Source organism: Mustelus asterias, chromosome 24, assembly GCF_964213995.1.
Source record: "Mustelus asterias chromosome 24, sMusAst1.hap1.1, whole genome shotgun sequence".
Classification (NCBI taxonomy): domain Eukaryota; kingdom Metazoa; phylum Chordata; class Chondrichthyes; order Carcharhiniformes; family Triakidae; genus Mustelus; species Mustelus asterias.
Genome location: NC_135824.1, coordinates 25,375,351 through 25,397,407, shown reverse-complemented (window position 1 = coordinate 25,397,407; position 22,057 = coordinate 25,375,351). Strand labels below are relative to the sequence as shown.

General features: G+C 42.5%; 1 protein-coding gene across 3 annotated transcripts in view; it reads right to left on the bottom strand.

The window, feature by feature from the left end:
* Positions 1 to 8,520, bottom strand: part of lrrc28 (leucine rich repeat containing 28) — a 64,843-nt gene extending 56,323 nt beyond the window's left edge. The window contains exons 1-3 of one of the 3 annotated variants that reach the window (XM_078241481.1): positions 8,432 to 8,520; positions 4,100 to 4,311; positions 2,684 to 2,724 (exon numbers count right to left, since the gene is read on the bottom strand). In XM_078241481.1, the coding sequence (XP_078097607.1) occupies positions 2,684 to 2,724; positions 4,100 to 4,267 (209 nt within the window). In that variant the 5' untranslated portion in view covers positions 4,268 to 4,311; positions 8,432 to 8,520. The remainder of the gene's footprint in view (positions 1 to 2,683; positions 2,725 to 4,099; positions 4,312 to 8,431) is intronic. The other 2 variants (XM_078241479.1, XM_078241480.1) reach the window with 2 other exon arrangements.
* Positions 8,521 to 22,057: the final 13,537 nt, after the last annotated feature.

Sequence of the window (22,057 nt, the reverse complement as noted above, 5' to 3'; positions counted from 1 at the left end):
CCAAGTCACGGTAAACTGTGAATAAATTGAATGAAGATTTTTGTTTACTCTTTTACTGTGTGCCTTTTATTCAGCATTTGAATCTGAACAGAAGATAAGTGTTAGAATGACTCAATGTGCAGCATTTCAAATACAGTGTAGGCTCTGTTTGCAGGTTTATTGGATTACATCAAGACACATTCATATGGCAAATTGGACCTCCTTAGCCATCACAATGCTCTGCTTAACCCAAATTTGAAGGCAGCTGCCCTTGAATCTCATTCATCGAGAGTTTAAACATTTTCACTTTGACTAACATCAGATCCTATACGTGAAACCATCTCAAATCACCATCCAGATGAGGATTACTTGGCACAATATTAAGCAAAGAGATCAGCTACTCAAACAATTGGCTACACTAAAGGTTTACTCAATCGACATGCCAGCAGTTCCTGGCAAGGCAAAATCCACCAAAAGTTCAATCATCTTTCGACACCCACAAAAAATAAATGTAATTATCTCGCCATAGGTAAATATCCTACTACGACACAAAAGTCAGCACCCTACACCAGTTCCATCTAATACCTTATATCTCCTATTGAGTTACATCCAACCTCAATCATGTAGGTAATAATGAACCCTCTGGGCCTGAGATGTGCATTAGCTCCATCTCAACTAAACAGGGGGTTGATGGCTTGTTGTAGAACAATCAGAGATTCTAATTCCACATTTATATTTGTATTACATTTATATTGTATTGTCTGTATGTAGCAGCCCAAGGCCAGCGTAGAGGTTGCACTTGATCTGGCTCCTCCGAAAATCTCTGTGAAGGAAGTGAGCAACTGTTTTTAATGATCAATATTATGTTGGGCACACTCTGGAGAAGTGTCCTACTAACTTCTACAATATGTTACAAATAGCAGAGTGTATGATTACTGTAAGGTATATAGTTTGTACCGAATACATTTACATTTCTCAGTTCAAAAAAATCTTCTTATTGAATTACAAAACACCACCAAGAATTGAATAAGAAACAGAAAAGCATGGTGCAGCATGTCAACAGGCAACAAGTTTCTACAAAGATGCAAGAAAGCAGAAAAGATCCCCACATCTCCACCTCATGGCCACTATCGGCAACGCAAACCGCCGGCTCAAAGTGGAGAGGATCTCCAAGAAGATAGCGCATATCGACGCAGACATCAAGATTTAACATGTTTGACAAAGAATTAGAGAGAGAGATGCAATTTTGCTATTCATAGGTTAAAAGATTCCATATAAAATGACTAACTCGTTTGAAGTAAAATTCCTCCCTTCTATTGCAGTGATAGTGGAGTCAGACACTTTAGGAACATTTAAACGGTTATTGGATAGGCACATGGAGCACACCAGGATGATAGGGAGTGGGATAGCTTGATCTTGGTTTCAGATAAAGCTCGGCACAACATCATGGGCCGAAGGGCCTGTTCTGTGCTGTACTGTTCTATGTTCTATGTTCTAATTATCCTGTTCATTTTGACTAATATTTACATTTGCATTTGGGGTTCAAACTGGTTACAAACAATGCTGAGAAGATTTGTTATAATTCAGATCAGAAACTCCAAAGTGTTTTATGAAATCTACCTGGATCATAAGTTTTGCACTTGGTATTTGGCCAGGGTGAGCATGAGATCACTTCAGGTTTGATTTAACTGACCCACTAAGGTGCTTTTACCAAACAAACTTTATTTAAGAATATAATTAACATTTATAGAAATAAAATTAGCAATAACTTTTACCAATGACAAAAAAATCATGATATTGTATAACCCCTTAACAAATATAGCTAAATTGTTCCAATCAAACAAAACTTCCTGATACAAAACCATTTTCACAGGTTCTACACAGAAAATACAAATGCTCATGTGATGCTGGAACTTAGTCCTTTGGGTGAAGAATTGAAACTCTGACTTCCCAGCCTTGTAACTTCTAGCAGCCCTCTGAATATACACCCAGAACAGCTTGAAATCAGAACAGCTTCCCAAAATACCAGGGAAAGAGTGACTCTAGGCAAGCCAACCACCAACAGCAGATTTTCCACTTCAGGAAGGTCAGGAACCTTACTTCCAGCTAACAGCAGAATTTCCAAAACCAGGGAGAGAGAGAAACACTGCTTTCCAGTCAGCTGACCACGCCCTTCAAAACCAAAACTGAAAATAAAGTCCTTGAATTCTTCTGGGGAGGAACCTCCTGACTTTGATTTGTCAATCAATCTTCCCTCTCACAATGCAGTCATAAAACAAATCCCAGAAAGTAACGGAGGCCCATAGTAAAAATAAACAAAACCCCATTTCAGCCATTGAAGCAGCAATAAAACGACTTCTCCAGAGAGCCCAGCAACAATGAAAAAAACTGAAGCTGTGATAGCTGCAGAGAACATGCTTTTTAAAACATTCTTAAAGGTACACTAACATCACACATTAGAATCCTCAAACACAGCAGGGCATGATCAGAGCAGATACATCATATTGACCATCATTTAAAATAATGTTTAATAAAACTAACAGTTGCAAAATTACCACGCAGATATGAAAATAATTGTAGGATATATTAATTAAAATTAAGCTGTAAATTGGCTTATAAAGCATAAACTGGATTCTTAATGGTGAAAAGACATATGTGTGGCTAAAAGACATCAATGCGAACAAAGCAGTTTGAGAATACTCACAATTCAGTAAGATTTGGAAGTTTCTGTCCAAGGTTGTCTGGCTAAAAATAGTAAAACGTTGCAGTTATTTTTCATCCTTACAGTTTTTGTTTTTGGCAACTGTTAAAGGTTTAGACAATAAAAAACCTAATTTACAAAAACAGTCCTTCATATTGCCTGCACTAGGCATTATTCCAATTCCAATTTTCTTCCCGCACCTTGTGGTGCACGAAGGCAGATTTTCATCTGTTTCCATAGCTAGGGATTCCTGGAATAACTCACTCAAGTCTATGGCTTGAGGAGCACCGCTCCACATCAAACATGCCTGACCAGGAGTCTCTTTACCACTAGCCACTGACTTACTTGGAAGGATTTGCAGATTGACACACTCAACCTGTTTGACCGTGTTGTGAACATACCTTCCTTGACTATCAGGTCCTTGGCTGGGACACTAACCCAGAGCTTCTGGCTCAGAGACAGGAATGCTACCCGCTGCGCCACAAAATCTCTTACTATGCATTACTACAGAACATAATTAACCAAACTATGTAAGGCAATAAATAAAGATCTATGATTAAGGAGCAAACCACTTGTAAATAGTTCAAGAATACAGCCCTGCAGGGTATAGTAAACTATTCTATAATACAATCTGCTCATGTTGTTGAAGATTAAAACATTTCCCCATGATAGAATGTTTCACTTTTGGTTTGTTTTCTTGTGCTCCTCAATTGAAATTATTATTATACAAAAGGCTCAACTGTGTCTAGGGGTGGCACAGTGGTTAGCACTGCTACCTCACAGCGTCGCCAGGGACCTGGGTTCTATTCCCAACTTGGGTCACTGTCTGTGTAGAGTTTGCACGCTCTTCCAGTGTCTGTGTGGGTTTCCTCCGGGTGCTCCGGTTTCCTCCCACAGTCTGAAAGACGTGCTGGTTAGGTGCATTGGTCATGCTAAATTCTCTCTCAGTGTACCTGAACAGGCGCCGGAGTGTGGCGACTAGGGGATTTTCACAGTAAGTTCATTGTAGTGTTAATGTAAGCCTACTTGTCACGCTAATAAATAAACTTTAAATATCTCCTTGCTGTTTCTCCAAGACCGAGCTACTAGGCTAACAGCTTGCACTCAGTGGAATGGTAAGCAGTATACACAAAACCAGAAAAAGATTACACATTGAGGCTGAGCTGTAACGGCATGCATTCTGTTCTCCATTTGTTTTTGTCAGATGTAGTATGAAGTCAGCTACCTCAGCACAGACGGTCAGAAGTGGAACTTCTTGGTATATATGAATCAACTCCAACTTAAGACTGAACTGCTTGCCACTAAATCTAACAAATCTGGTGTCACACACAAAACCACCTGTAAATTGCTTATAAACTTTTGAAACCACCTGTTCATTTATTTTTAAATTACAGCAGGTAGGGGTAAAAACATACATACCAGTGTTGTTAATGAATTCATCTTCATATAAAGGTGTTCTAAGTATTCTGAGCCACCATCTCTCAGTAATTCCGGAGGAAATTTGCCTAGGTTCTTGTAATTAAGGAACAGCTTTCTGTGCTTCTCCTGCTTGGCCAGCAAGATGGTTTTCCACAGGTCAGTGTTCATGATCAAACTGTCTTAATGTCACAACGTCAAAGATCCATGGTTTCCTGAAAAAAAATACAGTCCAAGTAAAGTTAAGTTTATTTATTAGTCACAAGTAAGGCTCACATTAACACTGCAACGAAGTTATTGTGAAATTCGCCGAGTCGCCACAGTCCAGCACCTGTTTGGGTCAATGCACATAACCAGCACGTCTTTCAGAATGTGGGAGGAAACCGGAGCACCCGGAGGAAACCCAAGCGGACACGGGGAGAATATGCAAACTCCACACAGACAGTGACCCAAGCCAGGAATGGAACTCGGGTTCCTGGAGCTGTGAAGCTCCTGTGCCACCCCAAGGTTAACTGAAAGTGAAAGATCCCCGCTGCACCATCACTGACAAAAGAAAACCGTCAAAAATCTGCAAAGAAACATTACGATCTAAAAGCAAACGTCATGAAAAAGTTTATCTTCTTTCAAACCATGTTTAACCAGCCTCTCTCTCTCATATTGCTAGAACAACCAGCTGCATTGTGCTTTGTGTAACGTGTCATTTACTTGGAGATTTTTTTAAAAAACTAAACTGGTGGAATAACATGCTGCTGTAAAATGATGAGCAGGGTTATTTGGATAACTGGCAGAAATCCAGGAATCGAGGCCAGAGATAATCCATACGAGAATTAGACCTACTATTAGCTACCCAACCACAGCCTGAAGAAATATCTAACCCACACCAGTAAATTTAGTCTTTCAGTCTTAAACTCATTTACCTACCATCCATGCATTAGAAATAATGGGGTAGATTTGTTTGTAATATCAGTATAAAGCATTTAGGTTTTCAACCATCTTTTGAACTGTACAAGACTGATTCTACTCAGAACACGCCCTGACAACAAATGGCCCCCAGGGCAAAAATGTGAGATTCCACTGGTGGGGGGGAAGAATCTTCAAATTTGTTCATGTTTCTTTGGGGGAACAATTACCATGTCTTAAAAGTTTTAGTTTTCAAATGAAACACTAATTATTTACCTAGACACCAATGACATCAATGGCCGCATGGTAGCACAGTGGTTAGCACTGCTGCCTCACAGTGCCAGGGACCCCAAGTTCGATTCCAGCCTTGGGTGACTGACTATGCAGAGTTTGCATATTGTGTATGCGTGTGCGTGTGTGTGTGTGTAATCCGGTGTGCTCCCACAGTCCCAAGATGTGTAGGTTAAATCGATTAGACACGGTAAATGTGTGGGGTCACAGGATTAGGCTGGGGGAGAGGGCCTGGGTAAGATGCCCTTTCGGAGGATCAGTGCAGGCTCGATGGGCCAAATAGCCTCTTTGCACTGCAGGGATTCTATGGTACGATTCTATGAAACTATGAACTTATTCAGTATAGTTTTTTTAATAAATCATTTTAAATCAGGTCAGTCAGGGGTGGAGATCAAGACATCTTTTTAAAGATGTTTTTGAATGTTAATTCTGTTTTCAGTCGTATCAACCTAAGTGAACCAATTTGCCACTCTTAAATATATTAAAGAATACTTTATAACACAGAGAATAAAGACACAATTGTGTCAAGTACACTGCCCGATTGGTTGGTACATAGATGTTAAAGTTATGATCACAAAAACAATTTTAGCAATAACACAAACTGTAATTTAATCAGTGTCATTTCAAACCCACTTTGGGTGCAATTTCACTATTCTACTCGATCCCATCCAATCTACAAATCTGCAATGGGGAAAGCTTTTCCATTTTTAAAGTGACTTATACTCAATGCAACAAAAATGGATTACGAGAAGTATGGTCACTGAGGATAAACTTCTATAAAACTAAAAAAAATTACAACGGTAAGACCCAAAAAAGGTTGCTTCGTGACGTGCCTGGAAATCTGGTCACAACGGAGAGAAACCTCTGAACAAATGAAACTGGGGGACACACCTTAGAATCAGAGGCACGGCCAGGTTTGTGAAGACATTCATTCAGGCCCGAGAGTTTGATTGACAAGACATCATGGATTGAGCAAATCTGGGCACACTGTAGTTACACGAGTAATTCACTTTTACCCAAAATTTCACAATCTTTTATGCCACATAATTGGTTTGAGGAAGAAAATCTCAGCCATTAGCTTTATACGCATACAGATAGGAAGTATAATTTTTGGATGTATGCTGCTTTTGATCGGGCTGCTTGCTCAGGTAGGGCGGAAGGAAACAGAGTATATAGAATATACAGCACAGAAACAGGTATGTCAGTGCAAATAGTCTGTGCTGCTCTTCATAACCCTCACAACAAGTCTCCTCTCATTCCATCCACCTCAGGACAGATCTTCGGCCAATCCTTAAGATTCCCTTTTCTTCCATACACCCGTGTACTTTCCTGTTGAGAGCATCTGACCATTTGCCTCAGCTATTTCCCAGTGGTAGTGAGTCCCACATTCTAAGCAGAGTAAATAAGTATCTCCCTTTTACATTTTCTTATTTCCCAAAGTGCGTTACTTCACATCTATTGGTATTAAAGCCCATTTGCCACATAATTGCAGTCTGCAAATTTTCTGAAGCTTTTCTGTACATTGTATTCTTCAGGTGTTAGCTGATACCCGCAATTTATTACCATCCGCAAATATTTTGATAAAGAGTTACTTGTTCCTAAATCCAAATTAGATTATGAGTAACAGGCGATTCTTTCAGTCTCATTAACTATCCTTTAAACCTACTCTCTATCTTCACCATCCATTCAGCTAAGGGTTCCTGGACTCCAAGCACCCTACTAACCTTCGTCACAAACCAACAAAGTTTTTTTATTATGGGCCACAGATTCGTCTCCCCTACCTGTGAAGGAAATAAAAACTTTGAAAGTTGCTAAAAAAAATAGTGGCATGTTGCCAGCGGAGAAAAGTGGTACGAACTGCTGTGATGGCTGCAAACTTAGTGTTCCTGTGTTTGTCCTGATGAGCTTCTTCCCTGCTGTCATCAGACTTTTGAATGGTCCTACAATATAGTAAGCTGATCTTTCTCTTCACCCTACCTGTAACTGCAATGCTATATTCTGCACCCTATCCTTTTCCCCTATGTACTTTATGAACAGTATGTTTTGCCTGTATAGCACACAAGAAACAAAACAACATTGTGTCTCAATGCATGTGACAATAATAAATCAAATCGAAATAATACAAAAAGCAACATGTCTCTTTCCAGCAAAAATTAAATCTAGGCACTACCAAGGCACTGCTTGAAATAAAACTATAGCCGATTTTGAATCATGGAGGTAGAGCAAAACCTCACAAGTAAACTCACAGCTCTGACTGTAACACTATATTCTGCACCCGATCTTTTCCCCATGTACTCTATGAATGGTATGTTCTGTCTGTATAGCACACAAGAAACAATACTTTTCACAGTATCCCAATATATTAGTTTTTTTGTATTTATAATTGTCACAAGTAGGCTTACATTAACACTGCAATGAAGTTACTGTGAAAATCCCCGAGTTGTCACATTCTGGAGCCAGTTCGGGTACACTGAAGTAGAATTTAGCATAGCCAATGCACCTAACCAGCACATATTTCGGACAGTGGGAGGAAACGAGAACACCTGGAGGAAACCCACGCAGACACAGGGAGAACGTTCAGACCCTGCACAGACAGTGACCCAAGCCAGGAATTGAATCCAGGTCCCTGCCAATAATAAATCAAAAATAACCACAGGGACTGCCCTTCTAAGGAGTGAAATGTTTTGGAGTTTGACGTGGAGATACCGGTGTTGGACTGGGGTGGACATGACGAGAGGTCACACGACACCAGGTTACAGTCCAACAGGTTTATTTGAAATCACAAGCTTTCGGAGCGCTGCTTACTCCACCTGACGAAAGCTGGTGATTCCAAATAAATCTGTTGGACTATAACCTGGTGTGGTGTGACCTCTCATCTTTGGGATTTGCACTGACTGTCCCCAGGGTGCTGGTGTTATAGTATTCATTATAAACCTGAGTTTATTCCTTTAAACAGAAGCTCCTGAAGACAAAAGGCTGCTCACAATATCAGTGACTGGCTGCACACCTGCTAGAGCTCGGAAAGGTGCAGAGTGATGGGGGGAACCTGGGAGACAGGACAACCATGGAGCAGCCCAGCCCGGGGCTGTCTCTTCCCCGGGGGGCTCTGTCTACCCCTCTCTCCCGGGACAGTTCAAAACTCACCCACAAACGCCTCCATTTGCAGCGACCTAACCCTTTGACCCGGGCGCCGCAACAACCCCGTTCCTCATTCGTTCACTCACACCCGAGGTGGGCCAATCGCCGGCTGCAGCAGCATGAAGCTTTCTGATTGGACGCGGGATCGCAAAGCACGCTGGGAGTTGTAGTCAGGTCTCGAACTCCTCCTCCCCTCACCCCCCCCCCCCCCCCTCCCAAACCCATCACTCAATCCTAGCAGCTAGCTCCTAACATAGAAAGCATAGAAGGCACGGTAGCACAGTGGTTAGCACTGCTGCTTCACTGCTCCAAGGGACCTGGGTTCGATTCCCGGCTTGGGTCACTGTCTGTGTGGAGTTTGCACATTCTCCTCGTGTCTGCGTGGGTTTCCTCCGGGTGCTCCGGTTTCCTCCCACAGTCCAAAGATCTGCGGGTTAGGTTGATTGGCCATGCTAAAATTGCCCTTAGTGTCCTGGGATGCGTAGGTTAGAGGGATCAGTGGGTAAAAATATGGGGATAGGGCCCGGGTGGGATTGTGGTCGGTGCAGACTCGATGGGCCGAGTGGCCTCTTTCTGTGCTGTAGGGATTCTAAGAACTGCATCCTTTCTGGTTGTATCACAGATTGGTGTGGCTCCTGCTCTGACCAAGACCACAAGGAACTACAAAGGGTTGTGAACGTAACTCATGCCATCACGCAAACCAGCCTCCCATATATTGACTCCGTCTACACTTCCCGCTGCCTTGGCAAAGCAGCCAACATAACCAAGGACCCCACACACCACGGACATTCTCTCTTCCACCTTCTTCCATCGGGAAAAAGAAACAAAAGTCTGAGGTCATGTACCAATTGACTCAAGAGCAGCTTCTTCCCTCAGACTTTTGAATGGACCTACCATATGAAGTTGATCTTTTTCTACACCCTAACTATGACTGTAACCCTATATTCTGCACCCTCTCCTTTCCTTCTCTCTTATGTACGCTATGCTTTGCCTGTATAGCGCACAAGGAACAATACTGTATACAGATGCATGGAACAATAATAAATCAAATCAAATCCTCTCAATCCATTCCACCCTATCCTATCCCCTCAGCTCAGCAGGCTTTCTCTCACTGGGTACCAGTGTCAGTGGGCTCAGGTTCCACCAATGCAGAGACTTGGGCGGATTAACCGAGGCTGATAACTCAAGTGCTGGGTGGCTCGGGTGGCACAGTGGTTAGCACTGCTGCCTCACACCACCAGGGACTCAGGTTCAATTCCAGCCTCAGGTCACTGTCTGTGTGGAGTTTGCACATTGTCCCCGTGTCTGTGTGTGTTTCCTTTGGGTGCTCTGGTTTCTTCCCACACTCCAAAGATATGCGGGTTAGGTGGATTGGTCATGCTAAATTACCCCTTAGTGTCAGGGGGATTAGCAGAGGTTACTGGGTGGGATTGTTGTTGGTCAATGGGCCAAATGGCTTTCTTCTGCACTGTAGGGATTATATGATGTGCTGCAATTTCAAAGGTGGCATCTTTCAGATGATTTGTAAAACCAAGCCCTAGCCTGCCCTCTCAGGTGGACAAAAACGATCCCACAGTTGCTAATTTGAAGAACAGCATCCCCACTGTGGGGACTTGAGTAGATAAAACTTTTTTTTATTAGTTTGTGGGCATCGCTGACTGGCTAACATTTATTGCTTATCCCTAGTTGCTCTTGGCTGCGCCATTTCAGAAGGCAGTTGAGAGTCAACCACATTGCTGTGGCTCTGGAGTCACATGTAGGCCAGGCGGGGTAAGGACAGCAGATTTCCCTCTCGAAAGGACATTAGTGAACCAGATAGGTTTTTACAACAATCAACAATAGTTTCATGGCACCGGAGCGTGGCGATTTCCTGCAAATTGTGCCCAGCATACCCCTAATTATATTTTTGCTCTTGTTCTATGCTTCTAAAACTTTACTCTAACTCTTTTAAACTCTCTAACAATGCTCTAATTCAATCTTTTACAGATTTGATGACATTCTGCACTCTCTCCTTTCTTTCTCTACGTACGGTATGCTTTGTCTGTACAGCATGCAAGAAACAATACTTTTCATTGGATACTAATACATGTGACAATAATAAATCAAATCTTTTAATTCCAGATATTTTTTATTGAATTCAAATTTCACCATCTGCCATGAGCAGGATTCGAACCTGTGTCCCCAGAACATTAGCTGAGTTTCTGGATTAATAGTCAAGCAATAATACCACTAGGCTCTCAGCTCCTCCAGGCTAACTGCTCTCAGTGCTGCACTGAGGGAGTGGCATGCTTTCAGAGGTCCCATCTTTCGAATGACATGTGAAACCGAGGCCCAGCCTGCCCTCTCAGGTGGACAAAAAAAATCACCCACGGTCACCAATTTGAAGAACCGCATCCCCCTGTGGAGACTTGAGCAGATAAACCTAGGCTGATGACTCCCAGTACTGCGCTGAAGGAGTGCTGCATTGTCGGAGGTGCCATCTTTCAGATGATATGGGATGGGAGGTGATGTCACAGTGCTATTAATCCAGAAACTCAGCTAATGTTCTGGGGACCTGGGTTCGAATCCCACCATGGTAGGTGGTGGAATTTGAATTCAATTTTTAAAAATGTGGAGTCTACTGATGACCATGAAACCATTGTCGATTGTCGGAAAAACCCATCTGGTTCATTAATGTCTTCTGGGGAACAAAATTTGCTGTCCTCATCGGGTCTGACTTGCATGTGATTCCAGAGCCACAGAATGTGGTTGACTTTCAGCTGCCCTCTTAACAAGGGCAACTAGGGATGGGCAATAAATGCTGGCCAGTCAGCAATGATGTGGAGATGCCGGCGTTGGACTGGGGTAAACACAGTAAGGAGTCTAACAACACCAGGTTAAAGTCCAACAGGTTTATTTGGTAGCAAAAGCCACTAGCTTTCGGAGCGCTGCTCCTTCGTCAGGTGAATGGGAGATCTGCTCATAAACAGCAAACAGGGCATATAAAGACACAAACTCAATTTACAGAATAATGAATAATGATTGGAATGAGAGCCTTTACAGCTAATCAAGTCTTAAAGGTACAGACAATGTGAATGGAGAGAGCATTAGCACAGGTTAAAGAGATGTGTATTGTCTCCAGACAGGACAGCAGGAGACAGGACAGCCAGGACAACTCTAACATACATTCTAAACCTCAATTTGTAGAACACTCCGGACAGAAGCTTTTCTCAGCCTGGCATCTCTGGCATTCAACATCCAAGAAAATACGAGAATATTCCTTTGGGAATAAAGGGTCAGGAGCAAAAAATTATCTTTGTCACTTCTTGAAAGCTATCTAAGAAATTGGGAAGTATATAAAATCTCTGGAAATTGATGAGTTTGAAGCAGTTATACTGCCCTCTGGTGGCCACTACAATCTAAACCTACATCCAGATACATTTATGCTGAAATATGAAGGGCACTACAACTAGCTTCAATGTCTGGAACCAAGTCATAGAATCATAGAATCCCTACAGTGCAAATGGAGACCATTTGGCCTTTGGAGTCTGCACCAGCCACAATCCCACCCAGGCCTTTATCTCCGTAATCCCATTTTTACCCTGTGAGTCGCCCTGACACTAAGGGGCAATTTTAGCATGGCCAATCAGACTAAAACGCACATCTTTGGACTGTGGGAGGAAACCGGAGCACCCGGAGGAAACCCACGCAGACACGGGGAGAATGTGCAAACCCGAGGCAGGAATTGAAGCCAGGTCCCTGATGCTGTGAGGCAGCAGCGCTAACCAAGACAGAATTAAACAGGGCACCCTTGCTGTGCATAAATCAGCTGCTACATTTTTCTAGATGCATTAGAAAGTACAGTGAGATGCGCTTTTATTTTCTTTCTGCTTCAACTAATATTATGGTGAGTCAAGCTGAAAGTATAAGTGTGAATGTCAGAAGGGGATATTATCTCCTTGTCTACCAAACCAAGATTCCCTGAATCAACTCTATCTCTATCTCCAGTGGACTTAAACCAACCCATGGCAATATTCCAAAGAAGATTATCAGTGTTATCCCCAGTGTCCGTCCATTATTTATCACTCAATCTACATCTCCAACATAGATTATCAGGCCATCATCACATTGCTCTTTGTGGGAGCTTGTTTGTAAATTGACTGACACATTTCCTACATCACAGCAATGACTGCTCTTTAAAAGTTCTTCATTGGCTGCAAAGAACTTTGAAACATCCTGTGGTCATGAAAGGTGCTATATAAATGCAAATCTTTCTGTTATATCGTGTAAGGCACTTTGAGTCAACTTCTAGTGAAATGTTTACAGGGGCGTCTGACACGGCTCAAAGGTGAGACAACTCACAGTAGACCCAAATTGATTGCACTAAGGAATACCCAGGATTTTGACCCAACTGCAATGAAGGACCAAAGATTTATATTTTTAAAAGTTATTTCTAGGGATGTGTCCAAGACAGGATGATGTGTGACATGGAGTAGGATTTGATGATGTTCATATATGTACAATATATCAATATTGGAAAGTCACACACTTATACTTGTCAGTAGAATCAGTAATATTCTTACAGAAAATAACACCTTTGCAGCATGTGGTCCAAGTGCATTTGACATTCCTTTTTCCAGATGCATCTTATATCACACTCAGCAAGGACATCTTCATAAATTCAGAGCCATGATTGCCTCAAATTTGTCAGTGGATTAGAATTAAAGTAACGGAAACAAACATTATTCATTTGTTAATTCCAATCTCTTCAGTATTCCTTTCATGTAGTTTTTTGAGAAGAGTTAACATTTCAGGTGGTGAAGGGTTGTTGAATGAGGGTCATTGAAACTCATACAAGTAACAGAAAGTCACGGACAGCACACCAAGCTGCCAACTAAACGGAATTGGAAAGGAAAATTGGGTCAAGACAGTGGGTGGGATTTTATGGCCCGACCTGCTGGTGGGATCATAAAATCCTACAGCGCAGAAGGAGGCCAATCAGCCCATCGAGTCTGTGCCAGCCACAATCCCACCCAGGCCCTTTTCCCTTAACTCCATACATTTACCTTAGCTAGTCCCCCTGGACAAAGGGGCAATTTAGCATGGCCAATCGGACTGTGGAAGGAAACGGGAGCACCCAGAGGAAACCCACACAAACAGGGGGAGAATGTGCAAAGTCCACACAGACAGTGAGTGACCCAAGCCGGGAATCGAACCCAGGTCTCAGGCGCTGTGAGGCAGCAGTGCTAACCACTGATCTTTCAGTCCCGCTGAAGACGACCACCACCCCCACCTCCCCGCCTCCACCACCACCTCTGCCACTGGAAAACCTGCTGCGGGGAGGAGGGTTTGAAAATCCCACCCAGAGTCTCTAATTAACACTGCAAAATAATAAAATGAGGACCTGAATACGTGTACATTTATTTATCGAGGAATGGTAAATGAACTGGCAAATCATTGTGTGTTTTTTGGAAAGAGTCTGGGTGGAGAAATTGGGGAAAAGTTTGTTTCCGCAACAAGATTACGAGATTCCACCAATTGTACTTTCGCAGGAAAGCTTCTCAAACGGTGCTCGTTTTCTGAGGCGTTTAAGCTCTCATTTTAAAAGTTAATTTATATTTAAAATGTTCAATTTACGAACAAATGCTCTAATGTACATCAATGAAACTACTAAATGGTTCCCTTACTAAAACCCTTACTAAAAATGCTTCTCTTTGGTGATAACTTCATTTCTTAGCTGAAGTAATAAAATTGCAGCATTGCCACTCTTAAATACATCAAGGAATAGTGATTAACAGAAAGAAAATAAAACAAATGCAGCAGACCAACAGCTGACTTTCTAGAATAAGCATAAAGCCTCCTAAATGCATTTGGAAAGGACTTAACTCATGTTTCATGTGCCAGTCCTAAATGCCAATACTGAATCCTTTGTTTTGGTGGCAGACAGTATACTTCAAGTGGAAATATTTGCAACGTCACCCACCATATTAGACTTTGGTATCCATTTCACGCCAATTAAAATTACACAATTTTGCTGATTTTCTAGGCTGTTATTTGGTCATTTTTAAAATAGAACCCTTCAGTGCAGAAAGAGGACATTCGGCCCATCAAGTCTGCACCAACTGTCCAAAAGAGCATCCCACCAAGATCTTCCCCTATCTCCATGACCCCACACATTTACCATGGCTAATCCACACATCTTTGGACACTAAGGGGAAATTTATCCTGGCCAATCCACCTAACCTGCTCCTCCTTGGACTGTGAGAGGAAACCGAAGCACCTGGAGGGAAGCCACACACTCACAAGGAGAACGTGCAAACTCCACACAGTCACCCATAGACAGAATCGAACCCAGGTCCCTGATACTGTGAGGCAGCAGTGCTAACCACTGTGCCACCGTGCCACCCATCAAAAATCGCATTTGTTGTGCATCCCTAGTTGCCCTTGGGAAGGCGGCGGTGAGCAAGTTCTTGGAACTGCTGCAGTCCATCTGGTGCTGGTACGCTCAAAGTGCTGCGGGGAAAGGAATGATTTCCTTTTGTAAGAGGGGCACAAGAATTTAGCACTGCTGCCTCACAGCACCAGGGACCAGGGTTCAATTCCGGCCTCCGGTCACTGTCTGTGTGGAGTTTGCACATTCTCCCCATGTCTGCGTTGGTTTCCTCCGGGTGCTCCAGTTTCCTCCCACACTCCAAAGGTGTGCGGGTTAGGTTGATTGGCCATGCTAAATTGACCCCAGTGTCAGGGGGATTAGCAGCGTAAATATGAGGGGTTACGGGAATAGGGCCTGGGTGAGATTGTGGTAGGTGCAGACTTGATGGGCTGAATGGCCTCCTTCTGCACTGGAGGGTTTCTATGATTTCATTGTGATTTGCATTGTTGTGTTGTATATTTGTAAATAAATGAGAAAAGCTTTGCCAACCAGTTTGCCAAAAATACTAATAAGTGAAATAAGTTTTGGATATAATCCACATCAGGCAGAATTGCACACACTTTAGTAAAATCGACAGGCTATTCTGGAGAAGGGTTTAAGGGGTTCAAGGAGGATCTTGCAATAGTGTTGTTTGCATACTCAGGGGAAAATTTTCTTTCTTTGGTTATTTCATTCCACTGGCTGAATATGTTGGAGAACTATTGACTCAGGTTACTGCAAGGTAGTGAATGATACCGTCTTCTGTTGAACAGTATCATGTACTTGGGTCTGCTCAATGACCTCCAGAACCCTTAAATTACTGAATGTGAGTGAACAAGGTATAATGAATGAAACCACTTACTTTCTACTCCCGAAAGGGTAGCCCGAATACTACCACCATTGAAATATATTATTACACATTGGGAACACACTGCAAATTTAGTCAAATTTCAAGTCTGCCCTACTTTCATTCACATCATCTTCACAAAGACAGGGAAAGAAGAAGGAAACCAAAGGTGAAAAGTTGCCAACTGAAACTGATCAGATTTCGTCCAAAAGTGTGGGAGGAAATCACGCTACGAGCTTCTTGAGCCAATCATTTTAAATTGACTTAAATTACAACACCCAAATTCTGTTGCATATCCCAAGTTCAGATGCCAAAACCAATTATTGCTCAATCACCACCAATAATGCAGTAGCTTAGTTGTGTGCATGCCATTCTAGAGAGTATGGAGGCACTGGAGAGGATGCAGACAAGTGTGATACCAGAAATACAAAGGAATACATATAAAGTTTATTTATTAGTGTCACAAGTAGGCTTACATTAACACTGCAATGAAGTTACTGTGAAAATCCCCTAGTTGCCACACTCTGACGCCTGTTCGGTACACTGAAGGAGAATTTAGCATTGCCAATGTATCTAAGCAGCACGTCTTTCGGACTGTGGGAGGAAACTGGAGCATCCAGAGGAAACTCACAGACACGGGAAGTACACACAGACTCCGCACAGACAGTGACCGAAGCAGGGAATTGAACCCAGGTCCCTGGCGCTATGAGGCAGCAGTGCTAACCACTGTGCCGCCCATATCATATCAGGAAGGAGTTGACATGTTCTGTTGTTTTGTTTGGCTGGAGAGTCCAGAAAAAAGGGTCATAGTCTCAGGATACCGGGAAGGCCATTTAGGACTGAGATAAAGAGAAATATCTTCACTCAGAGGGTGGCAAACCAACGGAATTCTCTGCTACAGAAGACTGGAGGCCAAATCACTGAATATATTTAAGAGGGAAATAGATAGATTTCTAGATTCTAAAGGCGTAAAGTGGAATGGGGAGAGTTCTGGAGCAGGAGTTTGGCGTTGAGATTGAACATCAGGCATGATCATGATGAATGATGGAGCCAGTTTGAAGGGCCAGATAGCCGACTCCTGCTCCTATTTTCTATGCTTCCATGTAGGCCGGGTCTCTTTTCTCTTGAAAAAATAAGCCCAAAGGATGACAGAATGGAGATATCTGTTAAGGAAGGTTTTAATGGATTGACTACAAAAGAGGATGTTTCCTTTTGTGAGGAAGAGAGTAACTGGAGGTTTTAAGATAGTCCTGAGGTGATTCCAAATAAACCTGTTGGACTTTAACCTGGTGTTGTGAGACTTCTTACTTAAGATAGTCCCACAGGGAATTCCGAAGGAACGTCTTTACCTAAAGGGTGCTAAGAATGTGAAATGTGTTATCAAGTTGAATTGAATGGCGTAGATGAATTTAACTCGATAAGCATATGAGGGAAACAGGAATCAATAACTGTGATGTTGGATTTAGATGAGCAAAAATGGGAAGAGGTTCACGTGAAGCACAAATATTGACATAGATTGGTTGGGCTGAATGGCCATTTCTGTGCTTTGTTCCTTCCCAAACATAGAAATGTATCTACTCTGTGCTAAAATCATCACCTTTAGAAAACCTTCCATTTTTTCATTAGTGTTTTGCCTACCATTTTTTGATTCCAATCCACCTGGGCCAAATATATTTTCAATTTACTGACATTATCCCTCCTCCTGTTAAATCTTTTCACACTCGACGATGCCTTTTCCTTTCTATAACTATTCTAAGCCTGATGATATTGTGCTTGCAGTTGCCCAGCTACTTTCCCACTGAACCATGCTCTACTTGACTCACTTCATTCCTTGGAACTAGATCAATGTGGTTTTATTCCTCAATGAGCTGGAATCACACTGATCAAGGAAGTTCTCTTGTACACAATACAGGAATTCTTTGCCCTTTGAACTGTTACTAACTTAATTATATTAGGATAATTAGAGTCCCCCCATTATTGCTACCCTGTGGTTCTTGTATCTTAATTTGCCTGCAGATATGCTCCTCTGTCTCCTTCCCATTGTTTGGTGGACATAGCAGAATAACTCCTCTCTCGGCCCTTAATTTTAATCAAGTAGACTACTTATTTGATTCCTCAACTACATCAGCACGAAGTTCTGATATTTGGATGGTTGTAACCTGGAGGTAACCTCCAAGATGTGCTGGCAGACCACTTGGAAGTTCTGATGCACTGCCCAAGTGGGAATTGTCCTGGAACTTTTGCTTTCGGACAATTCCCTCATGTGTCTATGGGAATGGGAGAGTGAGTGTGCAAGTGTTTGAGAGTGAGAAAGTGAATGTGTGTGTGTGAGAGTGAAAGAGAGTCTGTGCGGGCAAAATGCTCTCATTTTGAGACCAAGTCCCAAGGCAAGGGTGGAACCATGGAGTGTTTTCCATTGCGGAGGATGGCAGGATGCCAAACCCTCTGGCCCCGACCTCATTAATTATGCACTCAGATGTTTCACACCATATTAGTTGGCAGGTCAGGCCTGGATGATGAGTAATCTGCCATTGTGTTGGGGGGTGTTCTATGTTGCGGGCGCCCAACATCACCAAATCACTATTGAAGAAAGAAGGTAGACCTCCTGAGAACAAAGATGGATCTCCAGGATCTGAGGCTGGAAGATGGACTCGCTTCAGGACACCAAATCTGGAAGGTCCACCTGCAGTTGCACCCCCAACCCCCATTACTGCAGTGTTCCAGGGTCCAGGGTTGCAGGCGGTCTCCATCCTAATCTCTGGAGGCATCCCTGGACACTGTTCAGGGGAGTCCCAACATCTGCACCCCACGTTATTACAAAGATGTTTCCCACTGACCTGTGTTTTCCCGCTGGAAACATGGAGAATCTAGTGTGCAGGTTGGGCCTTCAGTGGCATCTCATTAGTGGAAGTTTATGCCAGCCTCCGGCGGGTTTTTTTATCCTCCATGGCTAGCGTCAGTGAAAGATCCTGCTGTAAATTCATGTCGGCATGAAACTGATTTATGGGCCTCCCGTCATATTCTCCCCCCATGCCCACCATCAAACACACTGGCAGGGGCTTGGGAGGATCCCGCACCATGTGTGGGAGCGAGAGGGTGAGTAAGTATGTGTGTAGGAAAAGTTTAAAGTTTGTTTATTAGTCACAAGTAGGCTTACATTAACACTGCAATGAAGTTACTGTGAAAATCCTCTAGTCGCCACACTCCGGTGCCTGTTCGGGTACACCGAGGGAGAATTTAGCGTGGCCAATGCACCTAATCAGCATGTCTTTCAGGCTGTGGGAGAAACCGGAGCACCTGGAGGAAACCCACGCAGACACGGGGAGAAAGTGCAGACTCCACACAGACAGTGACCCAAGCCGGGAATCAAACCCCGGTCCCTGGTGCTGTGAGGCAGCAGTGCTAACCACTGTGCCACCGTGCCACCGAGTGAGTGTGTGTGTGAATATGAGAGTGAGTGCTTGGCTGTGTAGCTGTATGAGAGCGAGTGTGTGTTTGTGAGAGTGAGAGAGCAAGTGAATATTTTTGTGCGGGAGTGAGAGAGTGAGTTTGTAAGAGTGAGTGCTTAGAAATGAGGGAGCAAGTTGTAGGAGTGAGGGCATGGGAGTGAATGTCTGCCTTACTTCCAGTTGCAAGTTTCTTACTCATACTCTACCACACAGCAGCATATGTGCACACACACTCACTCACAGTGGGTGAGGGTGAGTGAGTGAGCAACCTGAGACTGGGAGTGCCGGATGTGCGCACACACACACACAGACCCTCTCACACATTGGTCATCTTTAATGAATTACTCTTTCTTAACTAAACAATTTATTGTCATGAAATTTCTTTGCTTTAGCTAAGGAGTTGTTTCTTTTCTTAACACCTCAATTTATTTTTTGAAATTCAATTTGTTGTTGTTGTTCCAAACTTTATCTTTCCGAAATTTGCTCAACGGCCCCTTGAGTGAGAAAAACTACAAATGTGGCCCTCAAGTGAAAAGATTGGTCAAGCCTGGTTTAGATGGATTAAGATATGGACCCACAAAATCCGAGGAAGGTAAGTAGGTAACTTTCTGCGTGATCTGGGTCATCGGAAATAAGGATTCCAACCGAGAATGGAATTTCTATCCATCATCTCTCTGCAGTGCTACATAAAGCACAATATGTATTACAGATTTGACATTATTAGTTCCCCAGTGCAGGAGCTGCTGGACTAGGCATTAAATTCGGATTTATTTAGAAGTGCAAAAATAACTAATGATGCTTAGTTTGATGTCTTTGTTATATTTAAACCCATTAAGACTGTCAAGTTCTCAACGTAGAATGCAAACTTGAGGTAATTACACCAATTGTGAGATTAGGTAAAGGTAAAGTCGCTATAGTTCCAGATAACCATTGACTGCTCTCCCTTTTGAGCGAGAGAGCTGACTGGTGGTGATTTAACCTGAGGATCACCAAACCTCAGGGGAGGAGAAAGGTTGAGAAGGTGGGGTGTAACGACTTTAATCAGGCAATTGAGGTGGGCCTGTTAGAATATGAACTCCCTGATTAAGGGCCAAATTGATAGGCCAATCAGGGAGCCTTTTGCTTTGTATTTAACTAGGAGTGTCAGTTCCTCTGGAGCTCCTGGTGTAGATTGCTAATTGAAAGCACTCCGTATGCTGTTGTCAGACTTGTAAATGAAGGGATTTTGCTGAAGGGACTTCTGCCTCCAATGACTTATTACACGGGGCCTTCATGAATAACCTCAGCTAGTACAGGAATTGAACCTGTGCTGTTGGTGTTACTCTGCTATCCAGCCAACTGAGCTAACCGACTCCCAAATGGGGAATTACTGCGAACCCAAAGCGGTAATCATATGTAAATGTTCCATCAGACAAGATTCGCTTTTTGAAGCTCTGACGAAGGGTCATCCAGACACAAAACCTTAGCTCTGTTCTCTCTCCACAGATGCTGTCAGACCTACTGAGATTTTCCAGCATTTTCTGTTTTTGTTTCAGATTCCAAACAATGTTGGTGCATGCAACACAATGATATCATAACATAACTACACTTTTTAATCCTTTATTTTAACAAATTAATCATGTTTATAATCCTGCTGCAAAGATAATTTAAATGCTTGTATTTTTCCATTTAAATCATCAGTCATTTTATGAAATGTTACACTTAGTCACTGATTCAATTTTGTGTTTTTCCAAAACATCATCTCAAATTATAACAAAAACAGAAAATGCTGGAAAATCTCAGCAGGTCTGACAGCATCTGTGAAGAGAGAATAGAGCCAACGTTTCAAGTCAGGGTGACCCTTCACCTAATATTGTAATCTGTGCTCCTTTTACTGAATGAGTGGTACATTGGTGATTGAGAACATAATATTCATTGAGAAAGATAACAGCTCGGATTGTGAGTAATAAAACAAGGGAACGTGCTTTTGACATTGAAAAAGCGATCTCCGTGGAGAGAAGTTTAACTCTTACACTGTGTGATTGATTGCAGCATTGTTTAATGGGGATTCCAAACACAAGACAGCAAGCTCTCCAAGCAGCCAATCACATTATAAAATTCTAATAGACAGCCAATCAGGAAACAAAAAAGCACAAATAATCAAATCACATTTTTAAAATATTACACAGAGCGAAATAAAGATTGGGGTAGAAGCTGAAATATCATGAAAGTACGTACATTTCTTTTTTAGTCATTGAAACAAAATCTAGTAATCAATCAAAAAGGAAACACTTAAAAACACTCCACTTATTTTTGAGGGTAGACCAACAATAGTTTTAATTCAGATCAAAGTTTAAAACTGTAAGTGAAACTCATTGAACTAGCCTCAATGTTTTCTGGAGTTTCCAACAGTGAAATTGTGGTAGAGCAGTGCAGTTACAGGATTTCTATTTTAAAGTTTTGGTCAGGGGTTATGATGCAGTCAAAACCCTACAAACTCCAGGTCAATATAAATCGATAAAGAAGTCAAGGATTATAAAAAGCATTTTGGCCCCATTGAATCTCCACTAAAATTCTCTCATTATGATGTTCAGTTAGATCTGAAGCCATTTTACTCTGTCTCCGCTAAACTGCCTGGCAATCTCCACAAAGGCCGGGGTTTTACCGTTCTGCCTGCCATGGGAATCAGAGCGGGTGAGGGGAGAAGAATGGAAAGATCTGTTTGACCTCGGGTGGGATTTTACAGTTTCAGGATGATCGAGGCCGTAAAATCCCGCCCTAATGTTTTTCATCCTTCGGATAAACGGTTTCTTGCTCATATTTTAAATTTACTCTTCGTTGATATTAGTTTCAACCCATGCTCAATGGTAACGTGAACCTAGCTCCTGAAGCATTCCAAATACCTTATCTCCCTACCCACAGCTGGACCCCTCTACCATACAGTGACCGTGATTCTCTGACCCCCC